Source organism: Thermobia domestica, chromosome 3 (genome assembly GCF_964235325.1).
Source record: "Thermobia domestica chromosome 3, izTheDome1.hap1.1, whole genome shotgun sequence".
In the NCBI taxonomy this organism is placed as follows: domain Eukaryota; kingdom Metazoa; phylum Arthropoda; class Insecta; order Zygentoma; family Lepismatidae; genus Thermobia; species Thermobia domestica.
The window spans coordinates 252,819,434-252,844,265 of NC_137456.1; the positions used below are offsets into that span (position 1 = coordinate 252,819,434).

Sequence of the window (24,832 nt, forward strand, 5' to 3'; positions counted from 1 at the left end):
TTCTATACTACTTACAATTTATCTCTACAATATACAGAACTACTACACTTACTTCAAACATGTGGGTCGAGCGAAAAACAAATGAGAGGGTACGGAGGGACAACAACAATTTTAGATATTAATAAGAAGAGGAAGAGAAGCTGGTTGAGTTATTGGCTAAGAAGGAAGTGTATAATGAGGGACATGCTAGAGCAAGGCACGAAATTTCAAAGTCACACGCACTCGCCAATTCAAGGATGATGGTCGCCAGTACCTCTCATGTGCAAATTATGAGAGGCCTCCCTTACACGAGGCAGTACTCAGGTAAAACTGCACAAAATGTGACAATTGCAAGCTAATTTGGGAATCTCGTAATGAAGTTTTCACTGTAAATCTTTTTCAAGTATCTGATTCAACGTCAAGGTAGAAAACAAACGTTTATATTCTATCCACTTTGCTAAAACAAGGTCCACTTTCTCATTGTATAAATCTGGTTGCAAGTACTTGAAAATCAGTTTTATTTCTTCCACATCAAATTCAAGGATTATTTTTGTGCAAAACAAAAACTGCATAGCCCTGTAAGTTTAGGCAGAAACCATTCCTACTGAATACTGGTCGCCAGCTCTAAATTTCTAGTCGCCAATGGCTTCCGGAAATTTTCCGCCTTGTGCTAGAGGGTATTGAGGCAGGAAAGAGAGGGAGACGGCGACGGAGATTACAATTAATGGACGATATCAAAACAGAAAAACAATACGTGAAGACGAAGAGGTTAGCGGAAGACTGTGAAGGATGAAAGATTCTCAGTTGCGACAAGTGACCTACTAATAATGACAACATACCTATGATGATGATGATGATGATGATAATGATGATGTAGCCATATTTCTGACTCATCTTGCATAACATTTCAATTGTATTTATTATTGACAATATCGTTAAAAATGTACATAATTTCTTAGGAGTTTATCTCTAAAGATTAATAGTAAATAAATGGTATTTATTATTACAGAGTGAACATATTCGCACAATAATCAAAGCACGTGGGATCAGTTATCCAAATGTCACAGGGAAAACTTTTGCAGTGTTCAGAGTAGATAGAAGACACCATCTAATGTCTCTTGTTTCCATGATGTGTAAGTAATTGATTTTCATTTATATTCTTTATCACTGTTACATATAATACTGTTGTTTACTTTATCCGTATATATATTTTTCATGTGAAGTGATGTGGGTTGTGCGCAGCGAAAAAAAGAAAATATATTGATTTCAATTACACAAATATTCCACATTTAAAAATATTTGCGTGAGTGAAAAAAATTATATTGACAATAAATAAAAAAAATGGTAATATCAGAGGTAATTATATTGGAAATCAAACATATTGTGACAGCTTTATATCAAGTTGTTTTTTTTTTTAACACAAATGGATTAACAACTGTATTCCACATAAAATAAAACAAACTGCTAAATTAATAAATGAAAATATACAGGGTGTATCAAAAAACTTTACAATTTTGAAAACTCTTATTGATTGATTCATTTATCTTATAGGTTTTGGTGTCATTTTGTAGGAAAATAGATCAAGTTTTGACTCACGTAGTACACTAGTTCAGAAACAAGCCATCGCAAGCGATAGCATTAGCTGGTGCTCAGATGGGTGCTTTTTTACTGGTCCCGAGCTTGCTAGCTGTGTGTTTTGGTTTGAAGAATCCAAATCTGCGACAACTGTACAACGCGATTTTCGTACAAAATACGGTAAAGATCCTCCCAGTAGGCCTACTGTTTATTAGTACCGTAAGTGTTTTATTGAAACTGGTGTTCGGTAAGACACAACAAACCTTCAGGTCGTCCCCGTTGTGGAGTAAGTGAGACAAAGCTTTATGTACAGTCCTACAAAATCAACCTAGTTTGCTTCCCGATAGTTGGGCGACCCACACATGACAGTTTGGCGTGTGTTCAGAAAACTGTTGCATCTCAAACCATACAAATTACAAATACTGCAAGAATTAAAAGACACTTATAGAATTGCTCGTAAGGAATTTTATGTGGAAAAGCTACATCGGTTTGATGAAGATGATTTCGCCTCTAGCACTTGCGATAGCGTATTTCTGAACAAGTGTATTACTTAAGTCAAAGCTTGATGTATTTTGCCACAAAATGACACCAAAACCATGTCTGTAAGCTAAATGAAAAATCAATATGAGTTTTCAAATTTGTAAAGTCCTTTTTGATACACCCTGTATATATACAGGGTCTGTCCTGAATGAAACCAGACTAAGACTGTGTAACTGGGTGTATTGAAAGTGACATAAACTAGAACTAATAATCTTCAAAGTAACACACACCGGCATCTACACAGCGCTTCTAGCGATTCTGCCACTGTAGATAAGCTCCCTTGAAATCCTCTTGTGAAATGCTGTTCAGGGTCCTTGTAACGGCAGCTTGAACAGCTTCGATAGACTCAAATCGACGTCCTCGGAGGTCTCGTTTTAGCCGGTGGAAGAGGAAAAAGTCACACGGGGACAGATCAGGGCTGTAGGGAGGTTGTGAAAGCGTAGAAATATTTTTCTTGGCCAAAAACTCCTGCACAGTCCTTGCCATGTGACTGGTCGCGTTGTCGAGGTGCAGGATCCAGTTGTTGGCAATGTCTCTTCGAACGCGGGCAACCCGTCTGGGGAGTCTTTCGAGGACCTGAAAGTAGGAAGTTGCGTTCACCGAATTCCTTGTGGACGACGCCTTGAGGGTTTACTCGAAGACCCAAGTATCGTCCCCGGTGAAGACATTTTGAAGAAAATTTGGGTCATATTCCAAACGGTTTAAAAGGTCTGTCGAAATCGTCACTCTCAATTCCTTGTTGACGTCGGTGAGGACTTTGGGCACGAATTTCGCACAAATTTCTCACATTCCAAGATTGTCCTTGACAATCTCGTGCCAAGTTGAGGTCATCGGCAATCATTCGGACACTCAAACGTCGATCGGTGTTCAAAAGAGCCCTTCCCCTTTAAACATTTTGTTCCGTTTTTGTTGTGGTTGGCGGACAACCTTTCTCTTCGTCCTTGACGTTCTCTCTGCCCTCCTTGAAGGCCTTATACCACACAAAATCTGAGATCTTGTCATACACTTATCACCATACGCTATCTTCAACATTTCTAGTGTCTCCGTTGCCGATTTCCCTAGCCGAACACAAAATTTAATGGCGTAACGCTGCTCAAACAACCGCGGCATTTCGCTTTGTTCCAAAGCACTCGCACAACGTCTCACTCAACACTCGAGACACACCGAACCATTGCTCGCAGCAGACTGAACACTTGTGCGTGGTGTTGCTAAGAACCCCACTACCTCTCCCGGCAGTTAGTTTCGCTGCGCGACGCGAGAGGGCGCCACATCAAAGCTAGTCTGGTTTCATGCAGGACAGACCCTGTATATCTCAGAACTCGCATATATCTTGAAATCAAATCTTTTATTTATCTCTCGTCTATGCCCCTTATGCTAACGGATACGGATAATTAATGAAAGTGGTGGAATTAAATGAAAATCACGAGAAAACTAACAGCACGAAATTGTCCACCATAAACTCACATGGTCTGGGATCAAAGCAGTGAGCACTCTTCCACTGAGCTACTGTTCCTCATTATAGTGTGTGTCTTGTTTAAGCATTGTGCCTACAGATATATTGTAGACATAACTAGGAGAGGCTGTAAATGAGTATAGGATTATCGATTCTATGTCATTAAGGTTTAATATATATATATAAATTCCATGGTTCTGGATAATCACAATACATTTAAAACAGTTCTGACCAGAACAAAATGAATTATATTAATAACTATACGTTTTTTGTTACAGTTTCAAGGACCTAACGTCCCCTTATAAATATAATAAAATATAATAAAATTATAATATATATAATAATTTTATAATGCGACAGTTGGTATAATTATCAACTTTGAGCTACCCGAGAAGCTTATAGTATTATATTGGCAACTTTTGGCATTTTCGGCATAGGAAAGTCATCGGCGAGTGAGAGGACGTGACTAATGATGGATGCATCATAGTTCGCTTGATAACTTGGGTAACGACTTTTGTCTGAGTCTCAGTCTTGCTTCTGAGACCATAGGCGCCGACTTGAAGAAAATATTGGGGGGGCCAAAACAATGAATACATATATAATCATACTCAGCCGTTTTCTACCAACTGCTGGATAAAAGCCCCCTTCCCTCCAGATCTTGGTCTGCTGCATCCGCTCCCCTGCTAAATTCATGCCCTAAGTCAAATTTGTGTAAACGCATTAAAACAAATTCAAGTTCAAATTCTGGGAACTTCACTGCACCACATTGATCTTCACTTCTCATATCAGTGTTACCATAGTGTTGGTTGAAGCTTCAGTGCTCTATTAAGCCTTTTAGGATTTTTGGTAACTTTTGTTACCATGGCGTACTATGGTCTTTGACCTCTTATTTAGGTTATATAACAGGTACTTGAGTCGCTTTTTACTAGTCAAGTCAAGGATAGACCAAAGAACACCCCAGATGCGTTTTGGAACCGGATGGTCAACTTGGCTGCGCCAAGTGGGGGCGGAAGGGCGTGACTTTTTACTTTTCCTTAAGGCAAATTTCAAAAATTTTTCACGCCTGTAGTTTTCACGATATCAGATTGGAATTGTATGTACATTTGGATGTTTCTCAAATTTTTCTGAGATCTCTACGTGAAGCCGAGTTCGGGCACGAAGGGCGCGAATGTTCCGAGGGGCTGATTTTTTCAGAAAAAAATTCAGTTTTCCCGATTTTTCCAGTTCAGGAATACGATACGTACATGTGTTTGGCACCGTTGGAAAGAGCTTGTTATACTAAAGAAAATAACGTTTAAGCCACGACCCTAGGCTAAATAGTAATGACGTAGTATTTTTTTTATAATAAATATATACGTATGTGTGTGTACAAAGAGAGCCTAAATTCAGACTTTCAACAATTTTTCTGCCCTTTGTTTTTAAGATACAATATTGGAATTTTGCACACGTATTATGTACATAACAATGTATTTTTAGGGAAAAAATCAGATCCCTACGTCAACCCAGGCCTAGGCCAGAGGGGCAAAATGTTTTGGTTGGATTTGCTAAAATACTTCCGAGTTTTTCCTTAATTATCTGGTTCAGGTGTATGATAGGACATGTGAATGATACCGTTGGAAAGGACTTATTATACTGAAGAGAATGGCGTTTGAACCACGACTCTAGGCTAAGTAGGAATGACGCAGTACATTTTTAAAATATTTTATACCTAGGTATATATAGAGGAAGTTCGGGTATTATGGAATACAATTTTTGTTTCGCTTGTAACTCAGTTAATAATTGCACATTGAAACAAAAAGGAAAACAAGTATACGCCTTACATATTTGGCTTTATTTATGCATATCTTGATAAAGAAGTTTCGTTACAGGGGTGGGTAAAATTTATAATTTGTAAAGAAACCACTTTGGAGAGTAATATGAAATAGTCGAGCATGGAATACAAATGCTATACAGAAAAGAAATGAGTTTTCTGTTGAACATACAATGAATACAGTGGCAGTGGCGGCGATTGGAGGTTAAAAGTGGGGGGGGGGCAAGACACAACTATTTGTATATCAATGTTAGTTTTCCTGGTTGTTTCTAACACTTTGTTTGACCAAAGGTTGTATAACTAATAGGATACTATCTTTTTCAGTTAAAATACCGTATATCGTATTTCATATTTTATTAAATAAATGAACAAGAGCAACGCAAGTAGATACTATCCCGTTGTATTCTTAAACAACGAAAGTGTAAGAAGAGATTTGATTCCTTGGTCATGAACATCTTAAAATTCTATCTGGAAAATTTCTGTGGTCAAATTATTTAATAAATTACAAAACAAATAAATAGAAAGAATAATATTAATCATAGTAATGAATAATGAGGTTTGTTTTGCAAAATTATATTTAAACTAGGGATTAACGAACAACTTACATCTTTAATTTAACACATGCTATTAAATGTATGTTATTACTCTTAGAAAGACAGTAAATGCTACAAGCATACGCTACGACATTTAAAGAAATATTTTTGCAGCTTCCGAAAAATGTTCGTTGCCATTAGTTGCAGTTTTCACTTTCTTGAAATACATCAAAACTTAACAAAACTTAGAAACACTCCACATTCCAGTTTTACAAAATAATCCTAAAACTCAGAATTATGTCGAATTCACTAAATTTAATTGTATATACACTCGTACACCCCTAAACACGCCACTTCACTCGTATATATTACACTGCAAAACAATGGAAAAGGTAAAAGTTGTTTCTTGTTACTCTCTTTTTAATTATTTGAAATGGGATACATGAGTTCGATTCCCGGTGGGAGCTCATGTGGTTTGGAGGTCCTGTTTCATATAGTCTCGCTGCTGAAAGGGCCGTTAAACTCAAAATCAACTCTTTGTAATCAATATTCCTTACTATTAGAAAGAAGGAAAGACATTTTAGGAACTATCAATTTTTGTGTAATTAAAGAATAACTTGTGAAAGACCTTTTTTATTTTTTTTATTTTTGTTTATTTTTATTTATTTATTTATTTATTTTATTTTATTTATTTATTTTTTGCGAAATGTTCTCTCCGTTAGTTTCAAACAGCCTGATTAGCATATCGAATCTTTGTAAGAAGAAATGAAAGTACGCTGTAATTGTTGCGCTCCAATAGGTTAATTTTTGGACTGTTTTCTGTAGCAATTAAAACACAATTCCTTTAGCTTTCTTAACTCCACGGGAAGACAACCAATACGAACTCACGCAACGGCAAATATTATATGGAACTATTTTTTTCTATGAACCAATAATACATACAAAAATTTTACATTTCCAAATGAAACTGTATTCATTACTGGGTCACTCCAAAAAAGTGGGGGGGGCAACTGCCCCCCTTTGCCCCCCTAATCGCCGCCCATGAGTGGCAATATATGAAAATTCTGAATGCCAAGCCATAACTGATTGTGATTACTTGCAAAAGTCATAAATATAATACTCTGCTTCAGGATCGGCACAGTCATTGTGTGCTCACATTAAACATGATGAACGCTGGAGCCAAGCTCACCCCTTGTATCATCAGAAAATCTGCTGTAATAAAAAATACACTTAGTATTGTTGTCATCATAAATGTATGTTTAATTGCCCAATACCGATAGATTGAACACGGAATATCACGCTTTTCTTGCGGGTATTCCATATTGCCCTCCACGCCACCTTGGAAACGAAAGAGCTGTTAAACGCATTCGAAGGCGTATAGGATAATGACGCTTATCAAACTACCTATGTATATCCAACGTCATAGTAAGTAAAGAATTGTTGTTCTATTGCATTTCAATAGGAAAATACAGGTTGTAAACCACTCATCTGTAAAAGTATTCCTGAATAAGAAATCAGATTTTCCGTCTACCAACACAACGAATGTCACAATCACATGGGGACTGATTGTAGAGCATCATGGAGACGTGAGGTAGTAGTTTCTTTCCTCTCCGCCTGGAAGCAACACATCACTGGCGAGATAATGAGGTATTCCATATTACCCGAACTTCCTCTATTTATATACATATATGAAAAGATGGGTCACCTTCAGACTTTCAAAAATTTCTCCCGACCTCAGTTTTCAAGATACAAGAACGAAATTTTGCGCACGTATTATGTATAGAACAAGATTTTTTTAAAAAGAATCAGATCCCTACGTTAACCCAGGCCCGGGCCAGAGGGGCACAAAAATTTCGTTTTTTTTTTCGAAAATCTCATGTTTTTTTTCTTTAAATTTCTTAATTCTGGTGTATAAATACGGACAAGAGAGTGGTATCGTTGGAAAGTATGAGCTGTCCTGAGAACAACAAGGTTTGAACCACGATCCTACGATAAATAGTAAGGATGCAGTAGCTGTTTGAGTGAAAGTCTAAAATTTACCTCAAAAAGTGGAAATACTAAAAGGGTTAAACGCCGATTTGAAAACGGTGCTTTTTATCGAATAAGAAGGCTGTTCCTAATATTGAATTAAAGGCACGACGTAATTTACGACATAAATTCTTGCTCCTCTTTGGTAATTCTTCCTCAACTGGATTATATTGGGGGGGGCGAGGACCCCACCTTTAAATATTGGGGGGTCCAAAAGTGCTCTGCCCCCCCAAAGTCGGCGCCTATGTCTGAGACATAGTCCGACCTGGTGATCCGAGCAAATTTGACGACTCGCAAGGAGCCGAAAGATCAGCTCTGAGGCATTACTGCAGAATTTTATAGTTCATCAATGGTGTTCTCCGTTTGAGCTGGAATATTCATTTGTTTGGTTCTCGGTGTGACGTTACGTAATCAAGATACGACGTCTTTACTATTTCATATATCATTTCACGTTTATTCGTCTTCTCGTACACGATTTTTAGACATAGTGTTTACGAAAGGAATTAACAAAACATTGCTTGGGCTCAGCGATGTCTTTTGTATTCTCAACGAAAAATATTATTGGTCGATTAAACTTTGATGATCCCTCATAAGAGAAACTTTTTAATTTTTTCGATGATTCTGACCCGTTAGCACTCTGATAAACTTGTAGTTATCTTTCAGTGCAGTGCTTGACACGCATGGACGTAAAGAACAAACGAGAAAGAGAATTATATTTGGTGAAAAGGCAATGACAGACAAAACAATCATGTTTGTTAGAATTGCATTCATAGCCTCACACGTATTCCCCATGTGTCTGTCGACTTTTCGTCTCCAAATCCTACGGGTCACCAGGTTTGGTGAATCATGATTCTGATTGCCTCTGGATCACAGTTGCAAATTTCGTCACAGATCGCAATAAGGAGTGGCGATAATGATAATTTAAGGATTTTTATTATTATAATTTTATTAAAATAGTGTCCTAAAGGGGAGGAGGTCAAATACTTTCGATAAGTCTATTCTCCTCATGCGAAGAAGGGTAATTTCAACATGTTTCTATACGCAAAAGGAGACTTTAGTGAGCGAATGACTGACTCGGTGACTGATCACCGCCCAGACCAAATCGCTTAATTTAGAAACTTGGAATGTAGACAGTGTACTGGAATTGTGACGTTAGGTACCACTAAGGAAGAATTTTCAAAATTCTGCGAGGAAAGGGGAGAAGTTAGGGTGGCAATTTTTATATTAACGTGTCCATACCTCCGAATCTGTGAATGTTAGAAGCATGAAATTTGGTATTTGATCATTTTGTTGAAAATAAATAACTTTCGCCTTTCAGCGTTTTTGATGGTTTACCTAGAAAGAAAGAAAATAGGTGAGAAGGAAAAAAGTGTTGGGGTTACAATTACTACAATAAGAAGTTCTTAATTTTTTAAAGTAAGAGTGGTTAAAGACATGAAATTCAAGACTTGAACTTCTCATCTAAAAGAATTAGTTTCGTGCTTCAACGCTTTTTAAAATATTTGATCCACAAGGGAAGAAAAGAGAATGGGAAGGAAAAGGAGTGAAAATTTCAATTATTATTATTATTATTATTATTATTATTATTATTATTATTATTATTATTATTATTATTATTATCTATACAATTATTTTATTATTTTAGAGATGTGAAATTTGGTATTCAGACATTTCGTTTAATATAAGAAGACTTGAGTTTGTGTTTCTTTTTAATATTTGACTTAGAAGGGAAGGAAAAGGTGTGACAAGAGAAAGGGATGAGGATTATCAAAAAAATCTAATTATTAAACTTTTATTTTTCTTATAATAAAAAGTTCATATGTTAAGGTTAGAGAATGAAATCATATATGAACTCTTCATTTAGAATAATTAAATATGTAGGTAAGCGTTTTTATATTTTACCTAGAAGGGAAGAAAATGAGACGGAAGAAAACAGGTTGGGGATTATAATAGAATCTCTTATGGTTAGAGACATAAACATTGGCTATTTTGGCTAAAACAATAAGACATGTGTTTCAGTGATTTTTTAAAAATATTTGACTTTGAAGGGAAAAAAGGTTGTGAGAAGGAAAATAACTATAAGAAGTCAATAGTTCGAAATTCCTTTAAGGTTGAAACATGAAATTTGGTATTTGGACTTATAAATGAAATAATTAAATATGTTTCATTTTTTTAAATATTTGTTCTAAAAGAGAAGAAAAGAAGGTGAGGTTGCAATTACTATAATAGGATAGATACATAAATCTATCGGAACACCTTACAGTTAGAGATACGAAATTTGGTGTTTGAAATTTTCATCTAAAATATGTACCTAGAATGAAATAAAAAAAAGAGTGGGGGTAAATCACTGTATAAGGCGTACGAATTTCGTGCAAGACTTTGAGTTAAGACGAATTTCATAAAAAGGAAGGGCACAGAAGGGTGAACGGAAAAAAATGTCCGAAGCAATTCGTGAGAGTATTTGTTAGTAATTATAATATACTGTCACAAAGTTTGGAGTGGCGCTGTAGGTATCGGGAGTGGCACAGTGTATAAAACGGAAGATGCATGTAGTGTGTGTTTGACTGTTCATGACATACGTTTATATTGTACTGAGTTCTGATGGAGTGGGGCGATTACGAAAATCGTGTAGCAGTAATTGCACTACACAAGGTCGGGAAGACAGCAAGTGAGATTTTCAACCTCCTGAAACCCCCTACAAATCAGCAAGAGATTCGTGTATCGCGCCATACAGTGATACGCCGAGACTGGACAGCTGACCGCGCAAGGAGTGGCAGACTACGAACGGTACGAACCCATCAGGTTCAGAAAGCAGTCGCGGAAAGAATTAGAAGTAATCCTGTTCGAATACAAAGTGTGATGACTGCTGAGATTAACATCAGCAGAAATCCCATGTCACGTGTGCTCAGGAGTGACCTACACCTTCGAGCGTATAAGAGGTGGACTGGTCACTTTCTGACCCAAACATTATTGTCGCACAGGGTCCTTAAATCAAAGAGACTGTTGCGGCGTTACTCCAACAATCTGCACAGAAAGATTCTGTTTACTGACGAAAAGGTGTTCACAATTGAGCAGGCCTACAACGCCGGAATTACGGTTTGTATGCCACGTCAACTACTGCAGCTGCTGAGGCATCTCCAAGGGTTCAGAGGGCACATCACCCTGCCTCAGTGATGGTTTGGTGAAGAGTGAGCTACTCAGGCACAACCCAACTGAATTTTTGGGAACAAGATGTTAAAGCATCTGCCAAGGTGTACCAGGACACAGTGCTACACCTATAATGAAACCACTGTTTGCTACCATGTTCCCTGGAGAAAGGTGGACCTTCCAGCAGAATTCCGTTCCAGGCCACAAAGCAAAAATAACCCAGGACTGGCTGGCACGGAACGTCCCAGACTTGAATTCTACCGCTGATCGGCCTGCTAGCAGCCCGGACCTTAACCCGTTGGACTACAAACTTTGGGCAGTCCTCCAGGCAAAGGTCTGCCACAAACGGGATCCATCTGTCGACAGTCTGAACAATCTTTGCTTGGCCCGAGCAGTGAACAATTTTCCCATGGACCTAGTGCGTAATACCATTGAACAGTGGCCGGACAGACTTTGTGCCTGCATCAAGGGACATTTCGAAAAATGATTCGTGCGTCAGGTGTACAACATATCAATGTAAAACATGACCAAAATAAATTGCCTTGGTGTTAATACTGTCTGTGTTATTCATATTCAAACTTGTGACAATATATATATATATATATATATATATATATATGAAAACTAGAAAGCGAGAATGTTACAATGAAAGAACGGACTCTGAATTAGGGTTGGGAACGCCTTCTATAAAGGAATTGGATAATTATGACTAAGTTGAAAGGATATTTACTTATGGATATTGATTAATACCTCTTGAATATGTAATAATTGGATTTCTCATAGTGTCATGATCGTTCATTAAACTGCTTAAAGGCAGGTTAAAGGCAGGGTAACTCGAAGAGTACATACTGCATTAATTAGTGTGATAGAGAATTTAAGTGTATCCTTATAAACCTAATAATAATTTTAGTGATCTTTCATTTGGACTTTCTACTGTTTTGTCTGATTCAAATATCTCATGTGTAGTGTATTCGTTTTTCTGTCAGATTTTTTAAAAAATATGACTCCCTAGTAGAGAGAATGACTAATATCCACAAAGATAATGATCAGTGTATAATTCAGCGGTTCACCCTAACCGGTTGTTAAAATTTCTCAGATTCCCAGAACCGGTTCCCAAAGTTACCTGTCCACCTTTACTTCCTTACTCACAAAATAAGTAAATAATAAAATGAGAAAACAAATAATTCTCTACTACTATTTTGAGTATTTATATTCTTTTCCAGCTGTCAAAGCGACAATTAAAAATGCTGCAGTTATAATCTTCTATCTACAATATCTTATCAACAAATGCAGTTCGCATCTATGTTTAATTTCCTGACAGAAATATAAATTTTGCATTGTGCAAATGTAAATCGATATGAAGTTGGGTACCTGATATTTTGGTTTTGGTTCTCAAACACAGACGTTGCTGCTATATTTCAATGACCAGAAGAAGTATCTATTTTAGAAGAAGGAATAATTAATAATAATAATGTACAAATCATAGAACTACTTATTAAATGATTTTAATGACACGATTGAATATAACACAGTTCAAGATTTCCTCTTCAATACTTAGGGAATATACTATGTTAAAAGTATTCTTATAATTTCATAACCATATTTGCTATACATTAAATCAACTCGTATAATACTACAATTTGCCAATATGACAGAATCACGTTGATTGAGCCGAATACCCGTTTATTTTTGAAGATAGTCATCAACCAGCATTGATTGGTTTCATATAACCTACAGGGAAGAGCATTATTTACTAAATTCTCAGATGATGTTAATATTGAGGTAGATAGGTGTTGGTTCTAAGTAGTGAATAACGTGTGTTGAAAGTTTGAATTTAAACAGTTGCGCAGGAAGCAATTTAAGAGCTACCCTCGAATAAATCCAATGAGCTGTCATCCTGGCTACATATTTATCACTTTAAAGATAAACATCTTATTAGATTCAGTGATTGCAGCCATAGCCAGATTTGTTAACTATTCATACATTTTGAGTACAAATAAGCATATTTTAATAGAGTAATAACTATAAAACCCTGTTTCTAAAATCTTAACTGAGTTCACACACCTAACCCACTTATTTAAAATGTTACGAACAACATAGACAGTGCAATGCACTATGAAAGTGTTCTTGAACTTTGCAGTACAACCCCTGTGTTGTTATGCAACCTTAATCACGCTCAAGAATATGTGGTTGTCTATAAATATATCACTTTACCATAATTAACTCAGCATATCATGACCGTTATGACTTTCAGTGCCCAGAAATTCTTTTATAAAAGAACAGAGACATCTGTTGACGATATTTTCTATGAATCTAAACTTAGATATACAAACAAATAAAAAAGGATTTTCCGAATGAAATTTCTCCATTCAGAAAGAAGAAAAAAGTAGGTAGTCTCCAAATGATGGATGTGTTGTTGCTAATGAGCCTTTGGGGAGACAAGGTGTTGGTCGAAATTCAGAAAAAAATATATATTTAAAAAAATTAAAGGTATTAGTTTAACATTCAAAAATGACATTACATAAATCTATGCTAAACTTTTCTCCATTCTATTTCTTAAAAACTGTCTATTAGTTTGTTATATCCTATACATTTAAGAGAAACTTAAATTTTATCTCTTGAACAAGGGAAGTAAAATATGTAATAATTTTATTAGAGTGAATTGTCGGGTTGCAAACTTAATCCGTTCTGTAATAATCTTTGTTCCGTAATAAGCCAAAATGTTCGTAAATCGAAATTATTTTTCTCATTGAAATGAATGTAAATTCAATTAATCGGTTCTAGCGACAAAAATATGATATTTCATTTTATTTCTTTATTTTACATTTGAAGTATTTTTCTGTGATGTTGGATGTCGAATGAAAATAACAAGACACAACAAAATTAAGACTAAACACTAAGTACATAATACTAAATGAAACAAAACAATATGAGGGCTAAAAGAAACACAAAAAGCGCAAACAAAACAAAAGAAAAACAGTTTTTGAACACAGAACTAATCTTTATACGACAACTGCGTAAAAAGACGTCTCGGCGCTCGGAATTATAGTACGGTGTGCGTTCATATCCCGAATTATTACTTGTACGCCGAGGGTAAAAAAAAAAAAAAAAAAAAAAAAAAGTTCACAAATCTTGCTTGTAGCCCAAATTGTTCGCGAACCGAGAGGTTCGTAACTTTGAGTCCACTGTAATCTTATAGATGATATGGGAAGTGTTTTTTTAAATTTTATTTTGAATGAAATTAAACAGGTGAGCCGAACATCATAACTAAATTAAGGGTGTAGAATGCCTCACATTTGCTTTTGAGCAAATTCATTTATATGAGGAAGAGTTATTATCAACGAACTTAAAAAGTTCATTACTGAATTCTTTATGTCTCTGCATGTGTGTGTGTGTCTGTCTGTTATTTGTGAATATTTCAATGTTGATTGAAATATTCGATAGAGCATCAAAAATTATCTGAGAAAGTGATGGAATTTCTCGTGTCACTTTTACTGTTCCCAAGATATTGACCAAAAAAAAACTTCCGATTTCGGGTGATTTAAGGAGCCATATCTCGGACACTGCAAGTCATAGAGAGATCATATTGATGTTAATCAATACCTAAGATGATGGTGAATATTTAGGTACCAAATAGTAACCTGTGGCCACTATATATACGGTGATAAAAATTTACAGATCAATGTAGTAATTCAATAGCTCTCCTAATACGCAGGTTGCAAATATGTAAGTATAATTTCTATTGAATTTAATCAAATAAGTATAATACAATTATATATAAATTTCAAAAAGATTATTACTTTTTGTTTGTTCTGACAATCCTCTTGGAGTTTCCTTAACTGTTTTTTTTTTTTTTTCTGAAATGAATGGGAATCTATATCGGATCTATATTGATAAACGTTAAAAGCGGAAGTGGTTGATTTTCTACCACTTGCAGTTCGAATTTCGCCTCCTTCAACGAACTCGATTTCTAATTCTTGACTTTCTACATTATTAACAAAAAATGATGGTGATTCACAGGTAGTTCTTGAGGTTCCTCTATCTCCCAGATGGACAGAGAAACTGCCACACGAATAGATAAAGCAGAAAAGAGTTTTCGTAAGCCAAACCTCTTAAGCCAGGGGTTCTCAATCTAATCCCTATCACGACTTCCATCTTGTCACATCCTCTTGCCAGCAACCCTCTTGTAATTTCTGGTTTCTAATAAGTTTGTGTGGGATTTTTAATATACCTATTGCGGAGATCTCACGATATCCACCTATTTCTATGATAGTAGAAACCATTTCTTGTAGATATATAGTGGATACAGTAATTTCCCTGCAAGCGAATGGATTAAAACCAAATTTGGTCAGTTCACTCATATTACAAATATCGAATCCGATCCGTTATACTATTTCAAAATGGAGGCGTTTGAAAATTTTAAAATTTCATAACTCCCTTAATTTTAGGTCATATGATGAAAAAATAAAGTTATTTCCAATTTTGGTTTAAAAACTTGGACAGTTGTTAAAATAAGTTATTGAGTATTTTAAATGACTTGATAATGTGCATCACGAAGATTGAACCAGACATTGCCGCACTACTGAAATCACACCATGCTCAAGTATCTCATTAGCTTTCAATTTTAATTGTATTTCAATATGCAGATTTTGTTGCATTTGTATTTTCCTTGTATTTCAATATCCAGTTCTCATTGGTTTCATGTCGTACCTCTGTTGAAAATGTTTAGTAGACCTATTTTTTGTTGTTCTTAACAGTATGTATAAAAATAAAAATATGCCTATCGGAACAAAATTCAAAAGAATATTTAAAAATATTTTGTGATATTAGATTCTAATTATATATATATCTTCCGCTTATCTTCGCGACCCTCATGAAACCCTCTTGTGACCACCAGGTTGAGAAACCCTGCCTTAAACATTTATTTCTAAAAAACAAGCGACATTTAATTAGATTTGAAGAAGAAATCAGTATACTGAGAAAAAAAAATGTAGGTGGCATACTTAAAAACGTAGGTTACATTCGTAATTCCTGTAGTTTCTGGACTTAACGTACAACCGTATATAACATCCTGCAGCAAACGTATAGCTGAAAAAGTATGTATTATACGTACTGTCTGCACAAGTGCAATGACGTCATTCGTGTGACGTTATCTGCAGTAACAAGTATATACGGAGGTAATATCTAGCTTTGTGACGTCAGGGTCGTATGTAGCATGTGGGTTAATAATGACGACATACACTGACTATCAGGACGGAGCATGATTTCAAGAAGTATGCAATATACGTTCTGTACGTATGTTTCTTGCGTTCAACCCCGAGACAGCATCTATATTGTACTTGTGCCCCATACGTACGACTAGATACAGTATACGTATTGTACGTATGTATTATACAGATTTTCCTTATGTCGCACACAGCTTGTCCAGATACAGCATACAGAATATCCGTATGCACCATACAGAGTGCATATATGTAGCTTACAGACTGTCTGCATGCAGCATATAGATTATACGTATGTCGCGTACAGGTTGGCCATATGTAATGTATAGATTGGATGTATATAGCTAATAGGTTGTCCATATGAAATATACAGATTTTACCTGTATCGAATACGTATTGCCTTCTTGTAATGTATGGATCGGACATATGCAGGATCTAGAGTGTACGTATAGTGCACCATTATTAAAGTGCTGCAACATACTGCAAAGTGCATGATACATTCTTACTGTAATGTTGTCAAATATTGTTTTACTCTGTATGAAAACAAAAATAGCTTAAAATATGGTTGATCTCCTTTGTGCCAATAATAATAAAATTAACAATACTACACTTTTCAAATCTTAGTTTGGAGCAGTGAAACTGTCCAAAGAAATGTATTTACCTGCAGGGTGTCCTATAAGTTTGGGCTTCCTGCTAATTCGTTGGAAAGCTACTGCAAAGTCAAGTGTTGAAAAGTGACACAAGCGTTAATTTTAAAATTATGGGCACAAAGCAGGGGCGGATCCAGGACGGACTTCTGGGGGGGGCGGTCGGCGGTAATACTGCTACTTTTAAGAGCTCCAAACTTGTTATGGATGGGTTTATTTATATATAAAATAAGAAAGTTTCCTCTTGTGGGGGGGGGGCGATCGCCCCGATCGCCCCCCTCTGGATCCGCCCCTGGCACAAAGGAGGTTAACCATATATTAAACTATTTTCGTTTCCATACAGAGTAAATCAATATGTGATATATTACTGTAAGAATTTATCATATGGTTTGCAGTTAGTTAGTTGCAGCACCTCAATAATAATGCAAAATGCACAGCCTTATACAATCCTATATTCAAACTCAAACAAGATTTACGTACAATCATTTATTAAGCTGTTATCATCCATTGCTTGTGCGATATAAAGATTATTTTACCTCATTCTTTTCCTTAATAGTATCTTCTACTAAAGTGCAGTTGTTACCACAAGAGGCCTGAATAGAATTTTCCAGAAATAACTTCTCTGTATATTTTAATTAACAGGTTTTTTTTTTTTTTTTAAATGTCGCAATAATTAAAAGTGTGGTGTCAGCCGGAAACGCATTCGCTTACAATATTATTCCTACTCAGTACTCGCCATTAAAAATGAAACACCAAGAAGGAGACTGGGTAGATGCGCCAAAGTTCCCAGGCCGATACCTAATAGTAAGTGCAGAATACTCTTAAACGTTCGCTGTATTCGCTGTGTGACAACGTGGTGACAGCGGAGGCGTTGTGCAGCCATCGACTAAACATATTTATTCTTCCCTGCTATAGACATTCTGCAAATTTGGACTTTCCTGGATGCATCCTTCTTAGTGCAACATTTTAAGGAAAGAGCAATTTAACAGTCTCATACATTGCTTAAAGAAAGAGCAATGATTCTCAGAATTACTCGGAAGATATATATACACAATAATTTAAAACGGTTGTTTCAAACTTTGCAATTCAAAGCACGAAAAGAACTATAGATAAAGGAACACTGATTTTAGCCAAATAGTAATTACTAAACTCAATCACACTCAGTACCATTAGTTGCTTGGTGTTATCCGTAAGTCAGAGATCACGGTATCTCATTTCGTGTAGATTTTTGCATTTGTTTAACGCTAAAAATGTATTTTATCGCTAATTGAACCCAGTACCATATATATACCGACAGGACGTACCTTAGTCACAAGGTGACATGAGTGAAACACTAAACTATTCGATTGACACCTGCGGCCTTGTCAACACTAGAGAAAGTTACAAAGTGATTAAGTAAATACGGAACATAGTTCATACAAAGTATAGCGATGTATGAAGTCTCCGTTTCATACGACTTGGATAAAGGATACATCTGAAATAGCAACAAAGAAATATATAATGATTTCTCTGGATAATTTGGATTAGTCCAGAATTCGAACACACACACGCTGGTAAGTCCAACATTTTTTTTTTTAACTTCTTTCTTCGGATTCCCAATAAAGTTGACTACTGAAAAGCTGAGTTATAGATTCTGTATTAAAACAACACCTTCGCTAGACATGTTCAGTATACACATTGTCTTACATACAGAACAATACATTAGTTATTAATGCATGTCTGAAATAATAGTGCTTCGTATAGAATTTTACTTCATCCAATCGCAATAGCACGAAGATAAAAAATATTGCTAGGGATAATGTTCTTATTACAGAGAAAAAGAATTAAAATGACTTAACATTAACAATCATTTTCTTTAAACAGAGATAATATTTTATTATAATTTATGGAAGAAAGAAATAATTTGTAGTACAGTATCTTTATTAGGGTTATATATTCGTACAAAATAATGTAAGTACAACTGAGTCTGTCTTCAGAAAGGGCGTACTTTTAGCCACAACCTACACTGCTTCTTTTGACTGTCTTTCAAGCAGAATCCTGGTTTGATGCACGAAATACCTGCAACAAAAATCAGAAAATATTTAAAATGTTATATTCAGTGTGCTTAATTTGGTTGTACTTAACAATACAAAGTATCTTTGAGATTAAATGGACAAAATCTGTTCGGTCAGGTATGGACTTTTGGGTTGCACGTAGAAAAACTATGAAGTGTTTATTGATGCTGAACAACAACTCAAAATGTATTACCATTCAAAAGTAAGTGGGTACCTCAATGGTGTTCGGGCTACCATGGGGTACCTAATGTCTGTATTTTTTAGATATATGAAAATATATGTCTCTAAAATGTAAGGAACTGACATCTGTTTACCGAAAACCTCAACTCGGTAAGCCTTATGGATATCGAGATATGGGAAAATAAAGAGCGACACTACAGAACTGTGGAGTTTGCGTACTAGATGGTGCAGTTTCGGAAACGTAATTACGAGGGCTTACAACAACCTCAAAAGTAGTTTCAATTAAATACACTACACACACGCCCTGATGGGGGTTTTCGGGTACCATGATATTCCCAGAACTCTCATTTCTAAATATTCTAAAATATGTCTTAATAACGTTTTAAAGAACGTTAGAGGTGTGTGTTTACCGAAACCGCAAGTCGGTACGCCTAACAGTTACCGAAATATGGTGAAATAAAAAGCGACACCATAGGTACGTGGAGCTTGCATATTAGACAGTACAATTTAGAAAATTAATTAAAATATGACTATCAAGATATTGTCAAATAAAGGGAGGATCCATATAGTTATGGGGTTTTCGTGTTAGGTGGTAAAATTTCCGAAACCGGTCATGTAAAGTTAATAAGCATCAGTAGCAATTTCATCTTAAAATAATTAGGTATTTCCATGGAGTTTAAGAACATCATGGGGTCTACCAAGATTAAATTTTAAAAGTTTTGTAAAATATATTTTGACATTTGTAAAGAGTATTAGAAATATGTATTTACCTAAAAGTTCCAGCTAGTACATCTAGCAGCTAGAGAGACACCATACAATAAAAGCGTATTAGATCTTGAAATTTCAGAAAACAATTATTGATCCTAACAAAAGTTAAATAAGATGGTACTTATATGGGTTAAGTGAGAACCTCAGACTCGTCAGTACAATTTCGATCGAAAGATTAATTCAGCTCTAAATTTTCTTTGGACAATTCCAAGCGTTCATCGGGCTCTGAAATAAAGTGAACATTTTTTGTCAATATCTAATATAGCAAGCGAGATATAAGGAATTATGTATTTTATGACGTCGTAAAAATAGAGACCCACATGGATTTGTACTTTTGAGTATTTGCTGTAAGAAGAAGAAATTTCAGAAAACAACCGTATATACCTTAATAGACAATTAAATGGGCGGGGGCACAGTGGCTTAGTGGTAGAGTGCTTACCTCTGGTGTATTGGGTTCTTGGTTCGATCCACGGCCAAGTCAGTTTGTAGTGGACATCGTATTCGTGGGTTTTCTCGGGGTACTCTCCTCCCACCTTTGCATTCCATCAATTCTGTCAACAACATTCACTTGCTTTAATCATAATCTCCCTGAGACTAAAATGCATAATCGTGGGTCGCTACACTGAAATATTTCCTTTTATTTAATTTTAAAATTAAATAGGGAGTTAAGTATGATCGTATTTCTATGGGTTAAGTGAATACTCCAATAGTTTCTGAAAAAAAAAAAAGATTAGTTAAATACCCTACCACTAAGCTACTGTGTCCCCGCCCACTGAATTGTCTATTAAGGTATATACAGTAGTTTTCTGAATTTTTTTCTTTTAGGAAAGACCCAAAAGTACAAATCCATAAAGATCTCTATTTTCACGTCATAAAATATATAATTCCTTATATCTTATTTACTATCTTAGATATTGACAGCGAATTTTCATTCTTTTGCACAGCTCGATGAACCCTTGGAATTGCCTGAAGAAAACCTAGGACTGAACTAATCTTTCGATCGAAATTGTACTGAGGTACTGATTTAACCCATAGAAGTACCATCTTATTTAATTTTGTTGCGACCAATAATGGTTTCCGAAATTTCAAGCTTTTATTTCACAGTGTTTCTCCAGATGTTAGATGTACTAGCTGGAAGTTTTGGGTAAATACATATTTCAAATACTGTTTACAAATGTCAGATTATATTTTCAAAAGCTTTTAAAATTTAATTTTGGTAGACTCCATGATGTTCTAACACCCCATGAAGATATCTAATTACTTTAAGATGAAATTGCTACTGGTGTTTATTAACTTTCCATGACCGATTTCGGAAATTTTAGCATCTAACACGAAAACCCCTTAACTGTGTTGGTCCTCCCTTTATTTGACAACATCTTGATAGCCGTTAGTCATATTTTAATTCAATTTCCGAATTGTAGCGTCAAGTATGCAAGCCCCACATACCTATAGTTTATTCCCCCCCCCCTAAAAAATCAGTTCTTTACATTTTAGGGACATGTATTTCCATATATCTAAAATGCAGAAATTAGGTACCGCATTGGAACCCCATTGGAGTACTCACTTACTTTTGCATAGCAAGGTAAAAACGCCAGTGGTTCTCACTTTAAGTTTGAAAACATACTATTTTGTCTCTTCTCTGAGCATCGTGAATCTGTCGGAGCTGTACCATAGTTGGAAAGACTCACTGATCCTTCCTATAGTGACCATGTAGTCAGAATTCAAAAAGGAGTAGCCCTTGAAGGAAAAACAATATTTTAAAATCCTTGCACCAGTAGTCGTCACCTTAAAATCAAAATGTTCCAGTAGTAGTCAGGATTTTCTACCAGTGTTCATCACTCAAATAACTTGACAATTTATTCAAAAACGCACTGTGTATCAGTTTAGGGTTGAGAATACAATATAAAGTAGTAAGCTTAATAACTTTGCATCACTTTTAGCACTCAAGAAAGAAAATAAAAACGTTTTTACATACTTTTTAAAGCAATTTCAGAAAGAAAAATGTTAACTGAATACAAAAGTTAACTGTATATCACTTCCACGTTAAGAGTACAATATTAAATACTATGTTTAATAACTATACGTCACTTTAAACTCTCGAGAATGAACATAAACAATTGTACATACATTTTAAAAACAATCTGAGAAACAAAATAAGTTAACTGAATTCAAAATTTAATTATACATCACCTTAAGCTTAAGAATACACTATAAAATGCTGAGATTAATAAAAAATGAAATCTTTAAGTTTAACGTCCCACGGTTATGCCGGTTAGGATAAGGAGACGGTGATAATGAGAAATGAGTGAAATGGTGGAATGAACAAAGTGGGAGGAAACGGGAGAACCCCGAGAAAACCCACGAGCAAGGTGTTTGTCCACCACAAAGTCCACACGGCGCGAGTTGGGATCGAACCAGGGACCCCAAGCACCGGAGGTGAACGCTCTACCACTGGTAGAAATATGAAAGAGATCAAAAATATGGATATATCGAACAAAAATGGATATATGATCTTGGAATACGATTTGGTGGAATAATGAGGGAGAAAAATAATCATTGATTAAATATTAAATTGAAAAGAAATAAGAGCCTGACGCTCAAATACTTATCTATCCGGCACCCATCTTGATCCCCATAAAATATCATGAAGTGCTTCATTGATTCTAAACCCAATAATAGTAATTTAACAATAAACACAATATATAATTTACTACGCACCTTGAAATGTAGAAATTAATGATTGTAATCCCCAGCTTTCCAATAGACCTTTGATTTCTCCAAATGAAGATTCGGATATCTTGTTTCTTCTCAAGCAATAATGGTTTACAATAATCAGTTGCAGTCCAAAGCCAAGTCACTAAGTTAAGCATAAAAATAAAAGAATTCATTAGTTAGATGCATACAAAATCCTACGCATGTAAATCCGAATCTACTTGTATTAAATTGTAAATTTAAACAAACTAAATTATACTACAGTTATAGTGACATCAAACATACATTAAATAAGGTATACAGGGTGTCTCAAAAGTCCCCTGACATAGGGTAACTCTGTTATTATCAGAGTTACAACAGAATGTAGGAGGGAAAAGCATATCCAATTATGATGTTTTCAATCTAAAGTGAAGGAATTTTTAAAATCGGATGACCCGTTTGCGCTGTACACTCTCTATGCGCCCAATGTGAAATGAAAATGCAACGTTGCCATTTACCTGGACCCACAACAGAAGTGAGTGAAGTTACTGTCTTTTACGCTAACATGTCGATGGCCAGCCCCCGTTTCAAACAGTAACTTCATTCACTTATGTCGTGGGTCCAGGTAAATGACAACGTTGCATTTTCATTTAAAATTGGGTGCATAAAGAGTATACAGCACATTCATCTTGTCCGATTTTTTAAAAAAGTGTTCACTTTAGATTGAAAACGTCATATTTCGAGATGTTTTTCCTCTTACATTTTGTCGTAACTCTGATAATAACAGAGTTACCCTATGTCAGGGAACGTTTGAGACATCCTGTATACATCATAAGAGGTTCCTTTCTTAATTCTACACGGATGTGGTTTCATTGAATGTGAGGTGGGTGATACACATTAGGCCTTTTGGGAGTACGTCACACGGACGACCGTAATTTTGTGTTCAAAATTTTTATGAACTGGTGGGATATGTGATACATATGGCCACGGGCTAGAATTTTCTCAGTATGTCAAATATGCAATCAGATTTCATGCAGCTTAATTTGGTGAAAAGCTATTGCCAATTGAACGTTACATTTACCTCTTTCTTGCAGATGTTGAACCATGCCGTTAGCACGTGAGGAATGGATCGAAATAATCAAACTGTGGGGCGGGAGGAGTATATGTGCAGTGGTTGCCGATTGCAGAGTCATCCACAATGTGACTCTGTGTCACATGTTTCAGTGTCACAGTAATTAACTAAATTTGAGAAGACGGGCACATTCGTGAACATACATCGTAGCGGTTCAAACTCGCGGGACCTTGTTCCTTCCCCATTTTGAACCGGTACATGAAAATGCCATTTACTCCATGTTTGCCTGCGCCGATTTTGAAAATTCCTTCACTAATCGATTTCTCCCGTTGAGTACTACAAGAACCAGTTAAAATCTCGCGGGCCCTTTATTCTTCCCCATTTCGAACCGGTACATGAAAGTGCGATTTTTTTTCATGCTTGCCTGCGCCGATTTTGAAAATTCCTTCACTAGTCGATTTCTCTCGACGAGTACTACAAGAATCAGTTAAAATCTCGCGGTCCTTTTTTCTTCTCATTTTGAACCGGTACCTGAAAATGCGATTTTCTTCATGTTTGCCTGTGCCGATTTTGAAAATTCTTTCAGTAATCTATTTCTGTCGTCGAGTACTACAAGAATCAGTTAAAATCTCGCGGGCCCTTTTTTCTTCCCCATTTTGAACCGGTACATGAAAGTGGGATTTTTTTTTCATGCTTGCCTGCGTCGATTTTGAACATTCCTTCACTAATCGATTTCTCTCGTCGAGTACTACAAGAATCAGTTAAAATCTCGCGGTCCTTTTTTCTTCTCATTTTGAACCGGTACCTGAAAATGCGATTTTCTTCATGTTTGCCTGTGCCGATTTTGAAAATTCTTTCAGTAATCTATTTCTGTCGTCGAGTACTACAAGAATCAGTTAAAATCTCGCGGGCCCTTTTTTCTTCCCCAAGCCAATATTTTTTGTATATTTTGAATGTATTCAAGTATGGAACAAAAGTATTATATAATTCCCTTAGTAGGCTTCTCAACTTAATATTTTTCAACTTAAATTTTATTTATTTTAATTATTTATTTTCTTGTGACTCAATATTTAATTGCAATCGTTCATTGGGGAGAAGGGTGGCCATTCTCAAATATATAAATATAGTATTCT

The 24,832-nt window shown here is 35.7% G+C and overlaps 1 protein-coding gene across 3 annotated transcripts in view; it reads left to right on the forward strand.

Annotated features, from left to right (window-relative positions):
• The window catches only part of LOC145681019 (spondin-1), a 541,475-nt gene that overhangs the window by 419,557 nt on the left and 97,086 nt on the right, over positions 1–24,832 (forward strand). For all 3 annotated transcript variants that reach the window (XM_081752306.1, XM_081752308.1, XM_081752307.1), the window contains exon 6: positions 989–1,112. In XM_081752306.1, coding sequence (XP_081608432.1) covers positions 989–1,112 — 124 coding nt within the window. The remainder of the gene's footprint in view (positions 1–988; positions 1,113–24,832) is intronic.